This window comes from Ixodes scapularis, unplaced genomic scaffold (genome assembly GCF_016920785.2).
Source record: "Ixodes scapularis isolate PalLabHiFi unplaced genomic scaffold, ASM1692078v2 PGA_scaffold6__148_contigs__length_123643588, whole genome shotgun sequence".
Taxonomy (NCBI): domain Eukaryota; kingdom Metazoa; phylum Arthropoda; class Arachnida; order Ixodida; family Ixodidae; genus Ixodes; species Ixodes scapularis.
The window spans coordinates 111,298,860-111,320,094 of record NW_024609881.1 but is presented as its reverse complement, the minus strand read 5'-3'; the positions used below and the strand labels follow the sequence as shown (position 1 = coordinate 111,320,094).

General features: G+C 46.0%; 1 protein-coding gene across 3 annotated transcripts in view; it reads left to right on the top strand.

The window, feature by feature from the left end:
• LOC8053920 (myosin heavy chain, muscle) overlaps positions 1 to 9,000 on the top strand; it is a 66,099-nt gene extending 57,099 nt beyond the window's left edge. For all 3 annotated transcript variants that reach the window (XM_029978171.4, XM_029978172.3, XM_040501722.2), the window contains exons 25-32: positions 476 to 554; positions 2,283 to 2,528; positions 3,433 to 3,629; positions 4,372 to 4,555; positions 5,171 to 5,488; positions 6,008 to 6,289; positions 7,110 to 7,370; positions 8,238 to 9,000. In XM_029978171.4, the coding sequence (XP_029834031.1) occupies positions 476 to 554; positions 2,283 to 2,528; positions 3,433 to 3,629; positions 4,372 to 4,555; positions 5,171 to 5,488; positions 6,008 to 6,289; positions 7,110 to 7,370; positions 8,238 to 8,858 (2,188 nt within the window). In that variant the 3' untranslated portion in view covers positions 8,859 to 9,000. The remainder of the gene's footprint in view (positions 1 to 475; positions 555 to 2,282; positions 2,529 to 3,432; positions 3,630 to 4,371; positions 4,556 to 5,170; positions 5,489 to 6,007; positions 6,290 to 7,109; positions 7,371 to 8,237) is intronic.
• Positions 9,001 to 21,235: the final 12,235 nt, after the last annotated feature.

Sequence of the window (21,235 nt, the reverse complement as noted above, 5' to 3'; positions counted from 1 at the left end):
CGAGCTACCAAAATGTCATGCCCTATCCAAAATATAGACACATTTAAAAAATAACGCCATCTGGCGGTGGCGAGTTCAGCATGAACGCATTGTACTGTAAGTGGTTCTAGTAATATTTCCGTTCTATGTCGCCGGCTGTATGCGACTGCTGCGCTCATACTTTTATTAAAATCTTAGCGTATCTTGTTAATAATGCTGAAATCGGGCACATTCTTACGATATTACGTGGCACAAAATCATGTGTACCATCTGTGTATTGAATATAACTTAAATCAAAGTAAGTTCATTATAACTAAGTTATTCAAGCGAATACATAACGGGCATCCATTTCCACACAAAGACACCTCTGAATGTCCATTTCTTTGGCCCTAGTGCGTTAGTCCTAGCCTCCCGAAACTGAACCCTGGCTTGCCGTTGGTTTTTCCCCCTCTCCCTCTCTTCTCTTCTTCCCCTGCATCCCGAATGCGCTCTCTAGAGTTGAGAAGGAGCGCGCCACCATGTCCGCCGAAGTGTCCGACCTCCAATCCCTCCTGGACCACAGCAACAAAGCACAGGTACCCCTCCCGAAAAACCGCCACGGACGTGCTCTGCTCAGCCCTAAGATGACAACAGAGCGGATAATACGTATTAGCAGGACCAATCAAATGTTAGCTTGATGACACGTGTTGGCGTTATCTGCGTTCAAATAGCGTATAGCTGGTTAGGCCTAAGTATGCCGATTCAGTTCTGACCATCAAACTGCGCCCTTAACCCAGAATCCTAGCGTAATTTGGTCCAAAAGACAAATCTCACCAGCCAGTTTGACTACGCCACCACTGCCGCAATGCTTCGAAGGAACCTTAGTATTTCTGCACGTGCGACGATCTCACTGGAGCTCTGCGCGGGTAGAGCACGAGAGGGCTTGGGCCCTCTCGTGCAGTGCCGTCTGCATTATGTGAACTAAAGTTATGGCGGCATCACGCATGCACCGAAAGCTTAGTGAGATCAGTGGCGGATTCAAAGAGGGGGGGGGGGGGGGTTCTTAAACATATCATCTTCTGACCAACACCTGACCCCCCACTCTTCCCCCCCCCCCCCCCCCCCTCTTTGTAAATACCACCGTCCGTCCCTGATTGAGATCGGTCTATTACTCCACCAGACGGCACCATAACTCTGCAATTCTAGGAAACTTTACGACTTCATATCAACAGTTGATTAGGGCGCTTGACTGGCAGCCCGGGACTTTTAAGAAAATCAGATGTTCGCAGGTATGAAACCTGGTGACGTAATTAAAGCTTGAGAGGTGATTTGTTTAGTCAAAACGTAACTTCGTCTGTGGTGTCATCTAAGAGCAAAACGGAGCATGTTACCGACAGCTTACAAAACGCGAGACGTGAGATTGGCGCAGTTACCTTTTTACTGCGTTGCCAGTCACATGGAGTACATTGATTAGTCGATCGCAAAATGAAACCAGACACGTCCTTGGTTTCATAGGCTGTCGGCCTCTGTAGACTATTCCTGGAGAAGCCATTGCATCTTTTTCGACCACACGATTGAGACCCTTTTTTGAATGTGCACCAACCCTTTTTTCCCCGTGCTTTTGAAGCATGTGTTTGGGCTTTTTGAAGAACCACCCCTCCTGTTTTTGTCTCTTTTCTTTTTTTTTTTCCTGCACTCAACTGCCTTCGAGTTCTGTTTTGTGATTTTGTCTTGTTTTGATGGTAGTGCTGGTTCTCGACATTTTTATGCACACGTTTTTGCATATTCGGTTGCACATTTTTTCCCCTTCGTGCAGATTTTTGATGAAAAAGTAGCAGATCAATCGTATCTTGAATTTTATCTTCGAGCATTTTCAAGCTGTTAAAAAGCTTTTCAACTGCAATGAGAGATTAATTTCGCGCCAGACCGCTTCAAGTCTAAGGTTATAATTAGTGTTCGTGATTGTACCAAAGCTATTTTCAAAAATGTATTATCATAAATCAATCATTTAAACATTGACAATAACAGAAATAAATTCTGAGGCCACAGTGACCATCCAAAAACAGTTCCGTGGGACGAGCTGCCCAACCAGACAGCTATTTCTGCTGGTTGCAGTCGGCCACCCTTTAGCACCGTGTGTTCAACTCAATTTAAAAAAAAAAAAATGAAAACAGTTGTTCACATGGTTTATTGTAATGGTCCACGCGTCCTGTGGCAACTCAGAAAGATAAATCATTTCCACCATCTCAACAAAAGCCAGCTTTCAGCTTCGATCTGCCCTTACACGTCTTTTTTTACACGCAACCTCCTCGTGACGTCATCAGGCCAACGCCGAGAAGCAGGTGAAACAACTCGAAGTTCAGCTGGCCGACGCTCAGTTCAAGGTGGACGAGATGAACAGAACTCTGAACGACCTGGACGGCGGCAAGAAGAAGCTGGCCGTCGAGAACAGCGAGCTACAGAGGCAACTCGAGGAGTCCGAGTCTCAGGTCGCCCAGCTCAACAAGATCAAGGCTTCGCTCGCCACCCAGCTCGAGGAAGCCAAGCGCATGGCCGACGAAGAGGCCAGGGTGAGTCGGCGCAAGATCCGCACGTTTCTTTTTACTGGCGTACTTTTACCGGCGTTTGGGGGCTGGACTGATTATTGGTTAACTGTGCTTCTTGACACGGGGTTTCCACAAAACGATACCAGAAATTCGCCGGAATTTAGCGCCTGTTGTTCTAGTTTGTCCCAAACAAGGGTCACCATTTAGGTAACGACTTGTAGTGCTATGAACCCGTGTCTAGGCAGGCATTCATGTTGCTTCTAGCTTTTGTTCTAGTTTAGGGTTACGAACGAAACAATAACTATACGGGTAATGTGAAAAGATGAAGCGAGCACTGATACAATGAATTGAGATGAAGCATAGGCAGGGATAATGATTTCACTAATCTCGTGTTATCCAATGCATACCTACACTCTGAAAAACCTAGTCGTAAAAGAACTCTTGGGGTTCTTCGGCTTGTTCATATTTTGCACCCTCTAAAAAGGTTCTTCGTAAAAAAAAAAAAACTGTACGCGGTTTTTTTTTTTAGCTCCTTTTTTTATTCGAAGGAAACCGTTCTTCACGAACTGAAAGAGTTCTTGGGGCGTCGAAGAACCTTTCAAGAACGGTGTCTTCTAGAGTGTAACGCTAGCGTTTGGGCTATTCATGTGCTCTAACATGTTTCGATGTCTATGTGACATAAAGGTATATAGGCTGGCCGTGTGCGCTAAAATGTTGTCGGACGTTTTCTTGTGGGTAATGTATGTCAAATCGACATATTGGCGTTGGCTCATGATTAGTAAAAATCTTATCCCAAGTCCGAAACTACGTGACGGAGGAAGGAGTCCCCCTATGAAGCCACTGTCCTTCCAAATAAAGTCCTCGATGTCATTATGGTGGATGATTGACTCATCGACGTTCTTCTCCGTGTCCTCCTGGGCGACCGCAGGAGCGTGCAGCCATCCTGGGCAAGTACCGCAACCTGGAGCACGATCTGGACAACCTGCGCGAGAGCGTGGAGGAGGAACAGGAGGCCAAGGCCGACTTCCAGAGGCAGCTGAGCAAGGCCAACGCCGAGGCGCAGCTCTGGAGGTCCAAGTACGAAAGCGAGGGTCTGGCACGTCTGGAGGAACTCGAGGAGGCCAAGTGAGTGCGCACGGGCCCGACGTTTTTTTTTTGTTGTTGTTTTTTTTTGTTTTTTTCAAGATGGGGGGGGGGGGGAGGGTTTGTTTCAGCGGTACGCATGCGGTGAAATATACCGACGATAAAATTATCAATACCGGAACAAAGCTACGGGAATGCTAGAATAACTGCCTAATTTATGTCGTATATGGCATGTACGCCTACAAAGAATAGATTTGAAAGTTCGATTACGTACTAGCGGAAAATAATAAGCAATCTGAGTACTTCAAGAGTACAATGAAAAGCATATTTTACTTAGCATGTTTAGAAGCTGTGAGAATAAGTTCTAGAACATACACCAAACAAAATGACTTTTACAAGTGGAGGACATTTTCTGAACACAACATTCAGTAGAACAAAACAAAAAATAAAGTACAGCGCGTTTGGGAGTCCCAAGTACGAGCATGTGGATTTGGAAATTTCTCACTCATAAGTGTTCGTAAGCATCATTTTTCGTAGCAACGCTCGTCGCCGCTTGTCCCTTCCACGGCGTTGCACATGACTTACGAGATGGAGCATAAATGTGGCTGACGCCTGACGCGCAAGAATACAAATTCAGATATGATCTCCAAAAACCTTAACTACGTCGAACTTTATTTACCCAACGGCCAGAGATACGTACCAAAATGAAGCTGAGTGTGATACTCCTGATTATATTTCCGGCACCCAATAGATCCAAGTCCTAACAGCGCATCCTAATGTGCAGGAGGAAGCTGCACGGCAAGCTGCAAGAGGCTGAGGAGGCCATGGAGCAGCTGAACGCCAAGTGCAGCGGACTCGAGAAGACCAAATCTCACCTGCAAGGCGAACTCGAAGACATGTCCATAGAAGTCGACAAGGCCAACGCCCTGGCCTCCTCCCTAGAGAAGCGCCAGAAGTCCTTCGACAAGGCGAGTGACATATGCACCAGACGGAGGCTTGGAAAGCTCCGACTTCTAAATCATCCCTTAGGTTGGGCCAGTATGCTATTAACGCGCTCGAGCTATCCAGATTGTTTCGAATTATTGTTATATTTAATTAGTTCATTATTACGTTTTTCAATATCAGAGTTGAAACGAACCGTTGCACTCTGGTAAATGACTGGACAGTTCCAACCATGGGTCCATTCAAGCCATTAAACCGCCCAAGCCATTGAGCCGTTCAAGCCACTGAAGCGAGCTGGTTAAACGGTCTAACGCTACTACACCCTCACTGAAGTTTATTGTTTACAAGAAGAAATATGCAACTGCTTATTCTATCAACCAGGAGAGACCTTTTTCGCCATACTATTTTGGAGAAAACGGAGGGGATAAAATAAAGGAGAGGTAGAGAGATAGGAAGGGGTTAGTTGTTCATTACTTGGTGTGAGAGGGCACCAACTGGGAGACACGAAGAGCGCGATGCTGTTAGATCTCGAGTTTGTGCTTCTGTCTTTAAGGCGGGGGAGGGGGGGGGGGGGGCTGCAAGGTTAGACGTACGCGTTCTTTTACGAACCATAGTGTCTGCAACCATAGTAATGACCGCAGGTCATCGCCGAGTGGAAGGCCAAGGTGGACGACCTGGCCGCCGAGCTGGACGCGTCCCAGAAGGAGTGCCGCAACTACTCGACCGAAGTATTCAAGCTTCGCGCCGCGTACGAGGAGAGCCAGGAGCACTACGAGTCCGTGAAGCGGGAAAACAAGAACCTCCAGGACGAAGTGAAGGACCTCATGGACCAACTGGGCGAGGGCGGACGCAGCGTGCACGAGCTCGAGAAGTCCCGCAAGAGGCTCGAGATGGAAAAGGAGGAACTCCAGGCAGCGCTCGAGGAGGCTGAGGCCGCTCTCGAGCAGGAGGAGAACAAGGTGAGAGGAAAAAAAATAATTGTCTTTATCTTAATTTTAGATATCATCACAGGAAAACAGCAAGAAACGAACAGACATTGTTTAGCTGAAATATTATATTTGGCTTTACTGAATGCATGGACACGGGGACGGACAAACCGGCATACCGTGCCTTACTTTATCACTCTTTATTGGCCTTTAAACTGCCTTTTAAACTCATGCCCTTTAAACTCAAGATGCTGCTTTACAAATGATGCTCGACCCTAACGTATACGTGCAGCTCTCAGCTTCCTTTGTCGATAACACGCATGAAAACCTACGTCACTATTTATAGAAAGGCGCACAATTGTGCAAGTTACCACTTTTTTCTGAAGACTGCTGATCTCAAGCAAAATAAATTTGGTAAAATAGCGCAGCGCAAGACGCATTCAGATTTGAATCTACAAATCAAGGACACGCTTCTGCGTGAAGGGTGTCCGAAAACATACGTGCGTTTTACTGCCAGTGCCTCCAGAAGTGTCTGGTGTTCTCGGTTTCCAGGTACTCCGCGCCCAGCTGGAGCTTTCCCAGGTGCGCCAGGAGATCGACAGGCGCATCCAAGAGAAGGAGGAGGAGTTCGAGAACACGCGCAAGAACCACCAGCGTGCCCTGGACTCGATGCAGGCCAGCCTGGAAGCCGAGGCCAAGGGCAAGGCAGAGGCCCTCCGCCTCAAGAAAAAGCTCGAGAGCGACATCAACGAGCTCGAGATCGCGCTCGACCACGCCAACAAGGCCAACGCCGAGGCACAGAAGAACCTCAAGAAGTACCAGCAGAACGTCAAGGTCAGTCGATCCTTCTCTTCGCTTACGAGTTGATGCACAGCAACAGTTTATGCACAGCGACACGAGAGCGTAGCCCTCGCACCACTGACGAGGTGCTTGGTTTGCACGACCACTTGACCAAACAAAAGTACTCGAATGCGAACTCTAGTCGCCATGGCTCCAACAAAGCTGTGTGAAGAGCTCAATGCTTTACTTAATCTGTCCACTGATGGATTCATGGATCTGTCTCTCTAGCATCACTTGCCGTTGAATTTTTCTTCACAGCTCGCTACCACAATACCATTTTTACTTTTATTAAAAATTAAGTTGAGCATCGTTAATTGTAATAGTAGTTTTTGAACGTCCAATTCATTAATTGCCCTACGTCTACGCTGGTTTTACACACGACTACATGAGTAACTCGTAATGACTGTGGTTTTCCCCCTTATGCTTACCGAGAACAATTGAACTTAATTGAAAAACAATTATTCTAAATAGAATTACATACGTAAACAATTCATAAAAAAAGCTTTTGCGAATAATATGATCAAAGAATATATAATTTTATTTATTGAAAGATCCTCTAAGTAGATCGTAGCTAAAAGAAACGCTCCGGGCATGTCAGGTACTTCTTCAGTCCTTGAGATAACTGAGTATATATGTTGACAATCACGCAATTTGTCTTCGTTCGTTCATGATTAGTATGTTGTTGTTGTTGAAAACTTTATTCGTACATTCAGAAGGGAAAAATGATGGAATCAGGCGACCGGGAGCCCTTGAGCCCCGGCGGCCTCCGCAGCCCATTCATACTAAAGTGTTCTCTTCCTTCTGGTCCCGGCAGGATCTGCAAGGAGCACTGGAGGAAGAGCAGCGTGCCCGGGACGAGGCCCGTGAGCAGTACGCCTCTGCTGAACGCCGCTGCAACGCCATGCACGGCGAGTTGGAAGAGAGCCGCCAGCTGCTGGAACAGTCGGACCGCGCCAGGCGAGCCGGCGAGGCTGAGCTGAGCGAGATGCACGAGCAAGTGAACGAGCTCTCGGCCAACACCGCCTCCCTGTCCGTCGCCAAGAGGAAGCTCGAGGGAGAGATGCAGGCACTCCAGGTGGGCACAGCTCTCGTTCGCGTCCAGCGCCACGGACCTACCTTTTTTTTTCAAACAGAGCACGCAGTTAAATATAGCCAAAAAGTAAAATTGGTCGTTAGTTGTTTATACAGCAGAAGGTTAGTCTGCCTGAACATGGCGACATTGTTACCCACTGTAGATGAGCAATTTAGTCAGTGCAGTACAACCGTTAGCCTGGGGTCTTTAACGTGCAACCGTCGTCAAGTAGGCCACTTCCCCAAAACATTTTTGCTCTGTCGTCCTATATCCTAAGATAGCCATGCGTAGCCATCAAAACTTTTTTTTAAAAATCAAGTTGTTCCCATACTTTCTTCAGCCTGCTCCAGAGAGTTAATTTCCCTCACGTGAATATTTAATTAAGCCAGCGTACAAAATAACCAAAAATACATTTTTCAACGAGGTCTTCATCTTCCGTGGGGTACGTTAAGCGTGTGCCTCTTAATTACACTTCAAGTTCCATCTCAACGTATAATAGTAGCTATTTAGTAGGCTCGCTCTACATGGCTTGCACGTGACGTCGTCGCTATATATTGGTAGTCGTTTCTATTTGTACTTGTTCGAAAAGGAAACTAAGCGGTGAAAAAAGCTGCAGAAGGTACGAGCTCGGTAGCAAGGCCGCCACAATAGCGGCTTATATCACGTCATAGCGCCATGCTGGTGGCCATTCCTAATTGTTCTTGCAGAGAAAAAACACATTCGATTTTGCGAAATATTTACTCTACAAGATAAGCACTGTGTAGTGCGGTCTCCTACTCCGAGGAGAAATGAGTTCATCGTCATGACAATTCCCACCATCGGTACTTGTGAAACACTAATCACCTTCCGCCTTCCTCGTCTCTTCCACAGGCTGACCTGGACGAGGTTCTCAACGAGGCCAAGCAGTCCGAGGAGAAGGCCAAGAAGGCGATGGTGGACGCCGCCCGGCTCGCCGACGAACTCCGCGCCGAGCAGGACCACGCCCTGCAGCAGGAGAAGCTCCGCAAGAGCCTGGAGCAGCAGATGAAGGAACTCCAGGTGCGCCTGGACGAGGCCGAAGCCGCCGCGCTCAAGGGAGGCAAGAAGATCATCCAGAAGCTCGAGCAGAAGGTCCGCGAGCTCGAGAACGAGCTGGAGAACGAGCAGCGCCGCCACGGCGACGCCGCCAAGAACTTCCGCAAGGGAGAGCGCCGCATCAAGGAACTGCAGTTCCAGGCCGAGGAGGACCGCAAGAACCACGAGCGCATGCAGGACCTGGTCGACAAGCTGCAGCAGAAGATCAAGACGTACAAGCGCCAGATCGAGGAGGCCGAGGAGATCGCCGCCCTGAACCTGGCCAAGTTCCGCAAAGTCCAGCAGGAGCTGGAAGATGCGGAGGAGCGCGCCGACATGGCCGAGAACACGCTGGCCAAGCTGCGCGCCAAGAACCGCAGCTCCGCGTCCGTGGGCCGCGCCATGTCCCCCGGCGTAGGCACGCCCCTGAGGACCTGAGCTTTCCCGTCGAGCCCCTTTCCCGTCTCTTTCCGAAACTCCGACCCGGCTTCCCTGCGATTCCCGAGGCCCTCCCCCGGCCGACCGCTGCGAGGTCGCGCCGAGAGGGCCGCTGAATGAGCAATAAACGACACTTTCCAAACGATGGGTCTCTTCCATGTGTCCTCTTGGATGCGATGTCAGATGTATGACATGTCCGGCCAGATCAACACCAGCAATACCACCTAAGGATAGGCCTGCTCATTTTGTCAGGCGCACCAAGCCAACACCAACTAAAAGACAATGCTTGAGCTTCCGGACCTCCCCCCCCCCCCCCCCCCCACTCCCCCCGCAGAAAAAAAGAAAAATTAATCACTATATAGTGGATCTACGCGGCGCAGCCTAGCTTGCGTCATTGATTGTCTCACAAAACAAACGTGACTCTAGCACGCATGGGGCGGGTCGGTCGGGGGTCCACTAACAATGGCGTCATGCCCAGGCCTTGTCTTCTATGCAAAAAATGTTGAAACTCTACAAGTGTGCCGTCCGCAAGGCGGCAGACGCGTGTGTCTTGGCGTTGACGCGTGCTATACATTGCCGTCGTTGTGAGACGTTGCAAGACGCACGCGTGGCGACGCTAGGTGGCGCTGCTTGAATCGATGTTGTTCTATGTTGTATCCGAGAGGATTGGAGGATAGACTAGAGAAGAGTGGGCTTCGAGTCGACCTTTCGTGCAGTAAGCTAGGCCAAAAAATTCAGCAATCCTTACCGGGATTGATGCATGCAGATGATATCGTACTAATGGCTAACAACAGGACAGAGTTGCAGGAATTAATAAGCATCTGTGGTAAAAGAGAGGAATTAGGTTTAGAATTCAGTAGTGAAAAATCAGCAGTCATGATTTTTAACGATGATGAAGTTGAGAGGCTGAAGATACAGAATATTACAGTTGAGAGAGCTAGTAAATACAAGTATCTAGGAGTATGGATATGTGATGGTGCAGAATATCTCAGTGAGCATGAAAAGTATATAATAGGTAAGGGCAACAGAAATGCAGCTGTAATGAAAAATAGAGCACTTTGGAATTACAACAGGTATGAGGTGGTGAGAGAGATTTGGAAAGGGGTCATGGTGCCTGGCTTGACTTTTGGAAACGTAGTGCTATGCATGAAATCCGAAGTGCATGCGAGACTAGAAATAAAACAGCGCGGAGTAGGTAGGCTGGCTTTGGGGGCACACTGCAAAACGCCAAACCAGGGAGTTCAAGGATACATGGGATGGGCGTCATTTGAGAGCAGGGAAGCGGTGAGCAAGATAGAATTTGAGGATCGGTTGAGGCAAATGGATGGGGAGCAATGGGCACGAAAGGTTTTCAGCTATTTATACATGAGGAGTAGAGACACAAAGTAAAGACAGCGCGCTAGGAAATTAAGAGGAAAGTGTTTAGGCTATAGTGGAGTTATGGAAGAGCAGGTCTCAGTTAAGGAGAAAGTTAAGGCCACAGAAAGAGATCGGTGGCTAGAGGGAATGCAGACAAAGACGGCTCTGGAAAGCTATAGATTAAACAAAACAGTTATTGCCCAAGAAAGCATTTATGACAATTCTAGGGCAAGCTCGTTGTTTGAGGCGAGGATGGGTGTTCTGCGAACCTGAACATACAGAGCAAAATACCGGGAAATGGATACAGTGTGCACTGCTTGTGGAGAGGAGGACGAGACTGCTGGGCACTTGATACTCTACTGTAAAGGGCTTCACCCTATGCCTACCGAAGGAATTAATGAATATATATGTGGTACCAAGGGGAAAAGGTTAGGTCTAGAATTTAGTAAGGATAAGTGCACATTCATTATTTTTAATGATGACGAAAAGGAAGAACTCAAAATACAAGATTTCGTGGTTAAGACAATAGATAAATATAAGTACCTATAGATGTATGGATTCATGACAGTGAGGATTATGTCAGCGAGCATGAAAAATAGGTTACTGGTAAGCGCAACATTAATTCAGCTGTAATGTAGAATATAGTTTTGTGGAATTCTAACAGGTATGACGTATTACGTAAATTTGGAAGGGAGTTATGGCGCCTAGTTTAACTTTTGGCATCGCAGGCCTGTGCATTAAATCTGATGTCCAAGCCAGGTGAGAAATAATAGTAATAGTAATATTAACAGTATTTATTTCACTTAGTTCACAGCGCCGCTCGGGTTGCAGGTGACCAAGGTAAAGCATTGTACCGATACACGAAAGGTATCGGTACAATCGCGATCGCGACCGGCGACAGCGTGACACTTTTATCACGTCACCAGGTGGAAATCGAGGGACTACTTTTTTGGACGCGGTAGACACACCAGTCGGAGACGTGCTCCAGGCACCATAATACAGCCTCTCTGATTGTTCGTCGGGAAGAAATTGTGACGAATTGCGCGGGCCTAGTGCGCCCGTCATTATTACGACGGGATTTAAGGTTCTTACAAATTCCGCGAGCTTGTTCCGTGACGCAATACTTGCGCGAACGTAAATCCCGCTCAGCGTGCGCAGCCCATTGCCGTCGAGAGGGGCAGAGTCACGAGAGCTGGCCAGGATGTATGGGATGCAGCTGGCATCCTCGTCAGAATGTGATACTTGTTTCTCCCCTTCTTTTCTTTCCTTTTTATGCACTTTCTGTAGTGTGTACACTTTGTACATATATAGTCTTTTTTTTCACATCTGGTGGCGGGCTGGCAGGCACTCTGCGTAAGGGTTTTCATCTATCTGCCCAGCCCCCACACCACCACATGTGCCCTTCCAGTATGTGCAAATAAACTATTATTATTATTATTATTATTATTATTATTTATTTATTGTACATACCCTCAAGCGCCGAAGCATTGTAGAGGGGAGGGGCAAAGCAAACAAAAATAAAACTGACAAAACAAAAAAAAAAGCAATCGGCAAGAACTTTCAAATATCAAAAACACACTGCCATTGGCAAAAGCAGTAAGCAATATCTGTCACGGACAAAATAAACAATATACAATTACTTATGTTGGCTCACCAAACAGAAATGTAGACAAAGATTGGGGGGATTATTATTATTATCTGAGTGCAGCGGCTGAAAAGGGCCTACCGATGAAATTGATATGTCTGCCGCTAGGGGCGCCCTGGTCGGGGCTTCAACAAGAAAACTCGGGTCGAAATGAGCTACCGCAAGTAAGTATATTTTCGGAATGTATTTATTTGTTCATTTATTCACGCCCTCAATGCCTCGGGGGCGTTATAGAGGGCAGTGGGTTAGTACAGGGCGGTTTTGAAGGAGCAGTGGGGATCGCTTGGAGTCGGGTATGGTAACTATGACGTCCGGGAAGTCATTCCAGCCCGCAACTGCTTCAAGGGTGAGGGGATACTGGTGTGCTTGATTTGATGACTTGGGACGGGCGATCCTGCATGAATGGTCCAGTCTTGATGATATGTAGGTAAGTGGGTCTAGAGGAGACATTTTCAAGAAAGGTGTGTAAAAGACTTCGTGAAGAAGAGAAAGACGGGAAATTTGACGGCGGGGGGAGGGTAGAGAAAGGGTAAGACGATACTTCATTGACGAAATACTGGAGGTGGGATAGTAGTCATTAAAATAAAGTGAGCAGCACGGTTGTGAATGAATTTAATGAAGTCTGTTAAATTGTTCTGATGAGGATGCCAGATGGAGGACGCATGTTCTAATTTAGACCGGACGATAGTGGTGTACAAAATACGTCTTAGGTTTTCAGGTGAGGTTCTAAATTTCGGTGAATGTAGCCCAGAGAGCGGTTAGCAGAGGATATAATTGTTTTATCATGAGTATGCCATGATAGATTAGGTGTGAGATGCAAGCCTAAATTAGAAAAGCGCACGCATTGACATTTGTTAGGATTTAAGGACATGCGTCATGTTTTACACCATTCAGAAATTTTAGAGAGGTCGTCCTGAAGCGTTACAATATCATCAGTAGAAGTTATCTTACGGTAGATTACACAGTCATCGGCAAAAAGTAGCAAAATGAAAGCGATGTTGAGAGGAAGGTCATTAATATGTATTAAGAAGAGTATTGGCCTAGTACTGTCCTTCAGAGGACACCAGAACACCAGAAAAAAACAGAACACAGAGAGGATTTGGTATGGTTAGCACAAACTGACGACGTTGCAAAAGGAATGATTCGATCCATTTTAGTATATTATGGTAAATATTTAGTACAGGAAGTTTCAGCAGAAGGAGGTTATGTGGCACGTTGTCAAAGGCTTTGGCAAAATCCAGAAATACAACAATAGCGGGGTAGCCGGTGTCAAGGTTGAATCCCGGAGAAAAGCTCACCGGAGAAAAGCTCACCGGAGAAAAGCTCACCGGCCATTGAGCGTATGCGGAGAAAAGCTCACCGATTTTTCTTCCTCTTTTTATATGGAGGCTGTTGGACCATGCGTAACATATATCAATTTATTATCATTAAAATTCGCCAGCTTTGTAAAAAATAAAATGTTCTTTTTGTAATATTTGTTAAGCTTATTGGGTATATTGCTCCCAAATCAAAAATTGCGGGCGAGTGTTTTCTGTAGGTAACTCTCTAAGCAACGAAAGCCTAACTGAAAATTTTATAAACTTGAAGAACAGGAAGAAGTTCGAAAACTTAATAACGTCTGCCTAAAACCTAAAAATCAAAACTGCAAATGACGAAAATCCGAAAGTGTATGCGCAACATCGTGGTGCCTGAAATTCTCTTTCAAGCTTTTGCTAACCTTTGAAAACAGGATAAAACAGTCAGCAATATATCGAGGCTCATTTCTTCCACGCACATGCACGTTTTCTAGCCGTTCGTGCTGGTGTTTCGACACGTTTCCTTTTTGTGATAGTGCCCTTCTACGGTGAGCCACCCATGATTTTTAGAGCTGCACACTGGCACCATTGTTACTCGTGACCTATATAAGAAGTCGTCTTCTGTATGGTAGCGAATAGGGCGAGTTGGTAAACTTTACGCATGATGAAAACCGCTCAAAGGACGACGACGGAGTGAAGACAACAAACACGACAGGACGGAGCTGTTCTCGCAACTAAAGGTTTGTTAGTGAAATTAACAGAAAGAAAACAACGTAGCCGTCAGCTTTCAATAAAATGTTGCGTTTTTTACCGGTCTACGAAGTTCTGATTTTATTCTTGCGGCTTCATTAATAAACAAAATGGGTGATTACTAATTCTCGAGGAATTAGAAAATATGCCCAATGGACTTCAAGAATATTACAGAAAGGGACATATTTTTAATGAAGCGACGAATGCGAATTCTGTTAAATTGGCACGTTTAACGCAGATTCCGCTAAGTTAAAAAAAAAAAAAATAATCGGTGAGCTTTCCTCCGCATCCGCTCAAAGGCCGGTGAGCTTTTCTCCGCATCTGCCGGTTTTGCGGTGAGCTTTTCTCCGGTGAGCTTTTCTCCGCCGCCCGTCAAGGTTTAGGTGAAGGTCATTAGTAAGAAATAGGAGCTGCGTTTTACACGAGAAGTTGCGGCGGAAACCGTGCTGCGCGTTTTTAGAAAAGGAGTTGCTTTCGAGAAAATTAAACAGATGAGTGAAAATGAAAATTGTAAAATTATCCTTAAACAGTTGCACACGGATCATCTGGCACATCACCTAAGTCGCTAAAAATTTGGGGCAAAGCGTGGTCTTTTGTGTTAACAATGCTGAGCGTACACACTTTTGCACTCCCGTAGTTTTGTTTTGTGCACATCACGTTTAGCGGCACGGAAAAGCCTCTTCTTTTTCTTACAGAAAAACCTAAGATATTAATTGAACCATGGTTTCGTCAAAAAAGGTCTGACGTACTTGAACGGGATGTTAATGTTAACAAGTTCATCTAGATTGTTTTAAATAAGTTCCAATTCTCGTTAATATCGTTTGAATCAAAATTAAGAAAATAAAGAAATAGTCACACAATGCTTGGTTTATTTTTTCGTAATTGCCTTTGTCGTATACCAATTTTTCGCGTTCTTGAACGAACAATTTTTGTAGTTTCAACTTTTATGTAAGAATAAATTGATTTGTGGTCGCTGATGTAGTCTAAGACTACCAAAGAATAAAAAAGTGAACCTTTCGGTGGGCATTCACCAGGTTAGGAATGACAATGAATGAAAGGGAAACTCTAACCAAAAATAATACGGAGCCCGACGTTTCAAATTCGTTTCAAATTCGGCCCCTCGTTCACGGGTGACTGTTTTTGTTCTTGTCGTCGTCTTGCAAATTGCCCGGTGTTATTGGCTTCTTTAAAGCGGCCGTTGTTTCTGCACGTGTTTTATGTTTCGTAGCGCCTCGCGTGACGCACCGCAAACCGGACATGTAGGCGCTTGCAAGTGCCCCAGCTTACCGGTTGACGTTATTTTCGGTGTTCTGAGTCTACCAGGACTCTAATAAAAGGCGTCTTCGCCAGTTTCTTTCCGTGCCAAGAATAGAGCAGTTGTTGAATCCAGTCGTGTGACCCTCTTTCTGGACGTGTTCTGCCAGCGCGCTGCCCTGCACGTTATTCTTTTTGGCGTCATACTGATTCTGGCGTAGACGTCCCGGGAAGTTTTTAGTTTCCCCAACGTAGGAGACGGTGTAGTCACCATAGGGGATCATGTAGACGAGTCCCTGAGCCTTTTCTTTAGGGGTGCGATCCTTTGGAAGCGAGAACAGGCGCCCAATGGTGGGTACCGGTTTATGTGTCACACTGACGCCGTATTTTCGTAAAACGCGCGCGAGAGTCTCGCTTGGGCCCTTGATGTACGGGACGCATACGCGGTTGGATGGAGGAGGGGCGTCTTCTGTTTCATTCTGTCTAAATGTTTTGTACATGTTGTTCAAAAACCTGGCAGCATACCCGTTCTGTTTCAGGTCGTGTTTGGTCGTTGTGACCCCTTTCTTAATAGCCTCTTCAGTGGAGCAGACAGTAATTGCTCGCCTGAAGAGTGCGGAAGCCACAGAAGATTGGTGCGTTGCAAGGTGGTAGGACGAAAAGTTCAGGTATCGGCCGGTGTGTGTCGGTATTCTATAAACTTCGAATGTCAAACGGTTGGACTTTTTCTTCGTGAGCACGTCCAAGAATGGAAGAGAACCGTCGGACTACAGCTCAATTGTAAAATGTGTCGCCGGTTCGATGGAGTTTATGTTGTGGTGAAGGCTGTTGATTGCACTGGTTTTGACCACACAGAATTAATCGTCGACATACCGTAAGAACAAGGTGGGTTTCGGGACGAATTCCTCTAAGGCTTGCCGCTCGATCGCCTTCATCGTGAGGTTAGCCACGGTGACGGAAATTGCCGCACCCATTGCCGTTCCACTAGTTTGTTTGTAGAATCAACCTTTGAAAGAAAAATAGGTGCTGGTTAAGCAGAAGTCCAGAAGGCGGCAAATCTCATCGATGGAAAGGCAAGTCCTCTCGAAGAGTTTGGTGTCAGACGGCAGTGCCGTCCTCGCTACAGACACCGCAAGAGGCACATGTACACTTGTAAATACAGATACCACGTCGAAAAATACAAGACTTTCGTCATCGTGCAGTTCGAGACCGGAGGTGAGCTCGATGAATCGATGAAGTGGCCGGAGTTGTGCACGTACGTGTTTATCTTCACAGTGAGGTGTGTCAGCAACCGACGTAGGTAGGCGGATAACGCGCGTACCTGTGATGTGGTGAAGTCCACTATTGGTCGAAGTGGAACAGTGGGTTTGTGGATTTTCGGGAGGCCGTAAAAATGCAGGGGTGGGGGACCCGTTCCTGCAGATATGACTCAGGTAAAGGTTTCGGGAATTCGGATATTGACCGAAAATCGACAAAAGAGTGGTTCGGTCTTTTGGCAACGTCATGTGCGCTGTGGTGGCGAGAAGTTTGTGGGGCTTGTCGTCATAGTCGGTACAGTCCATGAACGCGGACACATTCCCCTTGCGGGCAGGCAGAATGACAATGTTCTTGTCTTCCTTGAAATTCTTGATGGCTGCTTTCTCCTCTGTCGTGTAGTTTAAACGCGATCTTCGCTGCACATTGGAGAGCACGCTAATAGCCTTTAGGCGTGCTTCTTCACGGATGCCGGGGTCTACTTGATGCAGGGCACATGCTCGACAACTGCTGCCATTGACGCAATAGGTGGTTTTGTGGTAGTAAGATTAAACTTTTTTTTTCTTTCGCTAAGACATGAATTTCTGTGGCGGAAATTTTTCACAAAAATCTTGTCAGATTCTTGAGAATCATTAGCACGCGCTTGAAGAGAGGCGAGCTTCTTCAGGTGATTTGGTTCCCTTTTTTCAGAGGATGAGATGGCAGTACATCTGGCAAACTCGTCGATGGCAGAAAAAACTTCAGGTGCGCGGTGTTCCAGTTGTCTTCTCAGAAAGAAAAAGTTCAATACGTTCCTCTTGGCAGTTTCTCGATATTCTTGAATTCTCGTGTTAAGCAGACGACGCTCGGATTGTTCCACGATCCTGTGACTTTCGCCTGTGTTGACTAACCGTTTTAGGCGTTCTCGCGTTAAAGGGGAACTTCCCCGATTTTTCGGTAGACTTCGATTTGGCCAGAAATTTGCAGACCGCACCAATAAATTTTTGTCAACTGATAACCAAAATATTTTATAAAAATAAAAATTTTCCGTGAAGTTATTGAATTTTCAAGTAACGCCGGCCGGGAAGGTTCCAGGAGGCGACTGTCTACTGGTAACAATGAAATATCTTTACTTTTCCCTGCCCGCGTACGTCCCGGGTGGGCAGGTGGACGAGCGACTCGGGCAGCCGCGAAGTGGATTTCCAGGTGCCAGCGATCGAGATTATTTTTTTTTTCCTGCTTCAGTGTTGAAAGTTCCTTTTCAATGGGTATCAATCTGTGCTCCGCGATAGATTGTAGAAACAGTGCCGGGAAAAAGCTTCTTTTTTACCCTTGTTTTTGTGCACGCGAGAAACAAAATGCGCCCCCCGCAGCAATGGAGGCCAGCCACGCTTCAAGGTGCTTTTGCGCGAGCTGTGTGCCGAGAGAACTAGTGTCACGTGAAACATTTCCACTTCTGCTCGGAATACTTTATAGCCGCGTGCTGCGAGCTCAGTATCCTTCAGCAGCTGGAACAGCTTCAAGAGCGGCAAGCGCAAACTCAAGCCGGCTGTGACCACTACGATATCCGTCCAAAGAAGAGCGCTAATAATATCGAGAAAAATAGTACACAATTTAACTCTATTGTCGACATTTTGCACAGTCACATTTGTTATTCGCAATTGGCTCAGTGATTTTTTAACTTTTTTTATAAACACTATTTCTGTTTCGGGTGTCGAATCTAGCTCGGGCTACTCTCGGAGTTCCACTCACGCGGCCGATATGTTGAAGACGAGAAGTGAAACGTCTAAACAAAGTTCAAGTCTGAATTTAGACACGACTTTCGACATATTGCTATTCCTGTCTGCTATTACAGAGGTTTATGGGGCAGGTGTTGAGCTCCATTAATATGCAATAGAGCCTTTGCCTGGTTTGTCAAATGGTTGGCGTGCAATATTCTCTGCAAAAGAAGTGATGAACACGTCTCTAGTTTATTCTTTTGCGGTGAAATTTTATATCGGGCTGAAAAGTTTTTTTTATTGTTTTTTTGACCATGAAAATAGTAATGTCGTTGAGGGGAGGCATGCAAATTTACAGCTGATGGGAACTGTGCTAAACCAAAGCTTAATTAAAAAAAAAAAAAAAAAAAAAACTTATATAGAATCACCCCCTTCCCATGTGCTCTCATGGATGGGTGTTTGAACGCGTTGCGTTCTACTCCAAAAGTTTTAAAAAAATGCGGGTACACATTTTTTTAGTAACTTTTGTTAACTTATTTTGAATTAAAAGTTTTATGATACTTTCTGTGCCTTACGCATCATTGTATCTTCAAACAAATATTCTTTATTTGAAGGTGAGAAGTGTAAAGGGTGTCACAAAAAAAAAATTTACAGGTTGTTTTTTTTTTTTCTCTTTTTAAGCCCGAAAATAAACTAGGCATCGCCAAATGCTCATTCTCCGCCTAAAGGTAGCGCTAGAGGTCACAACCAGATGCTAAAGTTTCAGCCCGATCCGATACCTTGATCAAAAGTTATAAGTGATTTTCTGAAAATTTCAATGCGAAAATGGCGCCCAACGCAATTTTTTAATACATGGGGCTCTATTGCACCAGAAACCGAAAACGGGCAAAAATGGGCTGCATTTTCCCATTGACATTTTCAGAAAATCACTTATAACTTTTGAATAAGGTATCGGATCGGGCTGAAACTTTGGCATCTGGTTGTGACCTCTAGCGCTACCTTTGGGCGGAGAATGAGCGTTCGGCGATGCCTAGTTTGTTTTTGCGGTGAAGAAAACCTTGTAATTTTTTTTTGTGATACCCTGTATTTGTGTACAGGGGGAACAGCACACCCACAAAACAGTCACTCGAGTCAACACACACACAAAAGAAAGAGACACTTACGCAGCGCTGCGTAAGTGTTTCTTACTTTTGTGTGTGTGCGTTAACTCGAGTGACACTTTTGCGGGTGCGCTCTTCCCCCTGTACATCATGAGCAACAAACTCGCCCGAACCTCTATGCATTTGTGTATTTTATACGCATTCCATTGCTACTTGGTGTTCGGCTTGGTGGTTGCAGAGTTCTTTCGATTGTCATTTTGACACGATCTTCATGACCAGTAACCTGCCATCTGATCTACACGAATGCTGTTCATTCCATTCTATAAATTGCATTGCTTACGAGAATCACAGACTACATGTGTTAGGTCCCAGTCCAGCACGCACATGTTCGTCGCTTCGGAAGGCGCGAACAAAGTACGTGCCACACGCAAGAACGCTGAAAATGGAATCAATCAGAAGCGCTTTTCAAAAATGGTCTACAGATCTTTTGCTAAATTACTTAGGCACCAAGGAGCATATTCATGCCACAAGAGTAGTTACACGTGCTGGCGCCTGCAACAGGAACTTTTCTAAAAAAATATCTAAAACAAATGGCACGTTCCTTCAGGTTATAACGAGCGTGTCGGGCATCTGTACCCACATTCCGAGCATTTTCTGTTGTGCTTTGGCAATTTGTCAAAAAATGTATTGCGTGACTCTTCGACCTTTCTTCGCCAGTCATCTTCTAATAAAAAGAGAACGGATTTACTAGCGATATCACGAAACTAGCGAGCAGCGGCTTGAGCGTACCGAGTTGCAAAAACGGTTTTAACAAAAATCCGATTGCTCCCTTTTTTTTAAATTTGTTCATAGTTTAGCACGTAGGCTAAGGCCATACTTTATGCACCCTATTCCCCCACCCCCTTCTCTCTCCGATGTCAGTGGACAATTGATTAGAGAGAGTCGTACGCGCTTTACTTTTTTTTTATAAATAAAACATGTTCAATCAATCAATCAATCAATCAATCAACTTCAAATAGCACGAACGCCCAGGTTTTCTCGCTGTTAGACGCGAGAAAGGCGGGCGCGAGCGTACCCGATTGCCGGCTGCGTGCCTCGCTGTCCACCTGTGACGTCAAGCTTGGTTGGCGAGGAGCTCAGGTGAAAAACAAGGGAGAATGATGTTTCGGTTTCGGCAGCAAACAAAATACAACTTTTTAAAATTAACTACAGTGCATCTGGGAGACGAGATAGCATTTCGGAATCGGGAAGCCACCCGCAATCAGATTATGCCTTTGGATTAGGTAGCTCGTAAAATCGGCGCTCGGCTTGTTCCACGATCCTGTGACCTTCGCCTGTGTTGACTAACCTTTCATTCATTGTCATTCCTAAGCAGGTGAATGTCCACCGAAAGATTTGCAAGACGACGACAAGAACAAAAACAGTCACCCGTGAACAAGGGGTCGAACTGGCCTTGAAACACCCAATGCTCGAGCCGTGGGAGCGGGGACAAATAAGCCGAAGGTAGTGTCTTAGTCGTTTTATTAATAAATATAACCAACGAAGAAGTTGTTCTTTGTAGTGGAAATGATTAAAATCATTCATCCTAAGAGCCCACAAACGATCGCCGCGCGTTCAGGGACAATCAAAAGATAACCAGCATTTCAAACGACTAAACACCGAAAAGTCCGTACACCGGAAGGTTTATGCACAGAAACGTCCGTGCACCGTAAAGACCACACCGAAAAGTCCTAGACCCCGGGGAACCAAAGACACGTCGCTGACGGGCGCGGGCGAGCACGTGACCCTCCCTTTCTTCTCTTGGCTTCTGGGGGGAGTAAAGGGGGGGGGGGGGGGGGGGCATGATCATTGCGATGTTAAACACAGAAGAAAAAAAGTTAAATATGCGATAGTCGTGGTATATAAGATTCCGCTGGGCTGTGGAAGGGTCTGGATTGGACAAACGGGCCGGTGCATTAATTAATGACTGAGCACGGGAGCATGATTAGTCGCTTCGATCAACACCGGGGGGCCACGTACCACG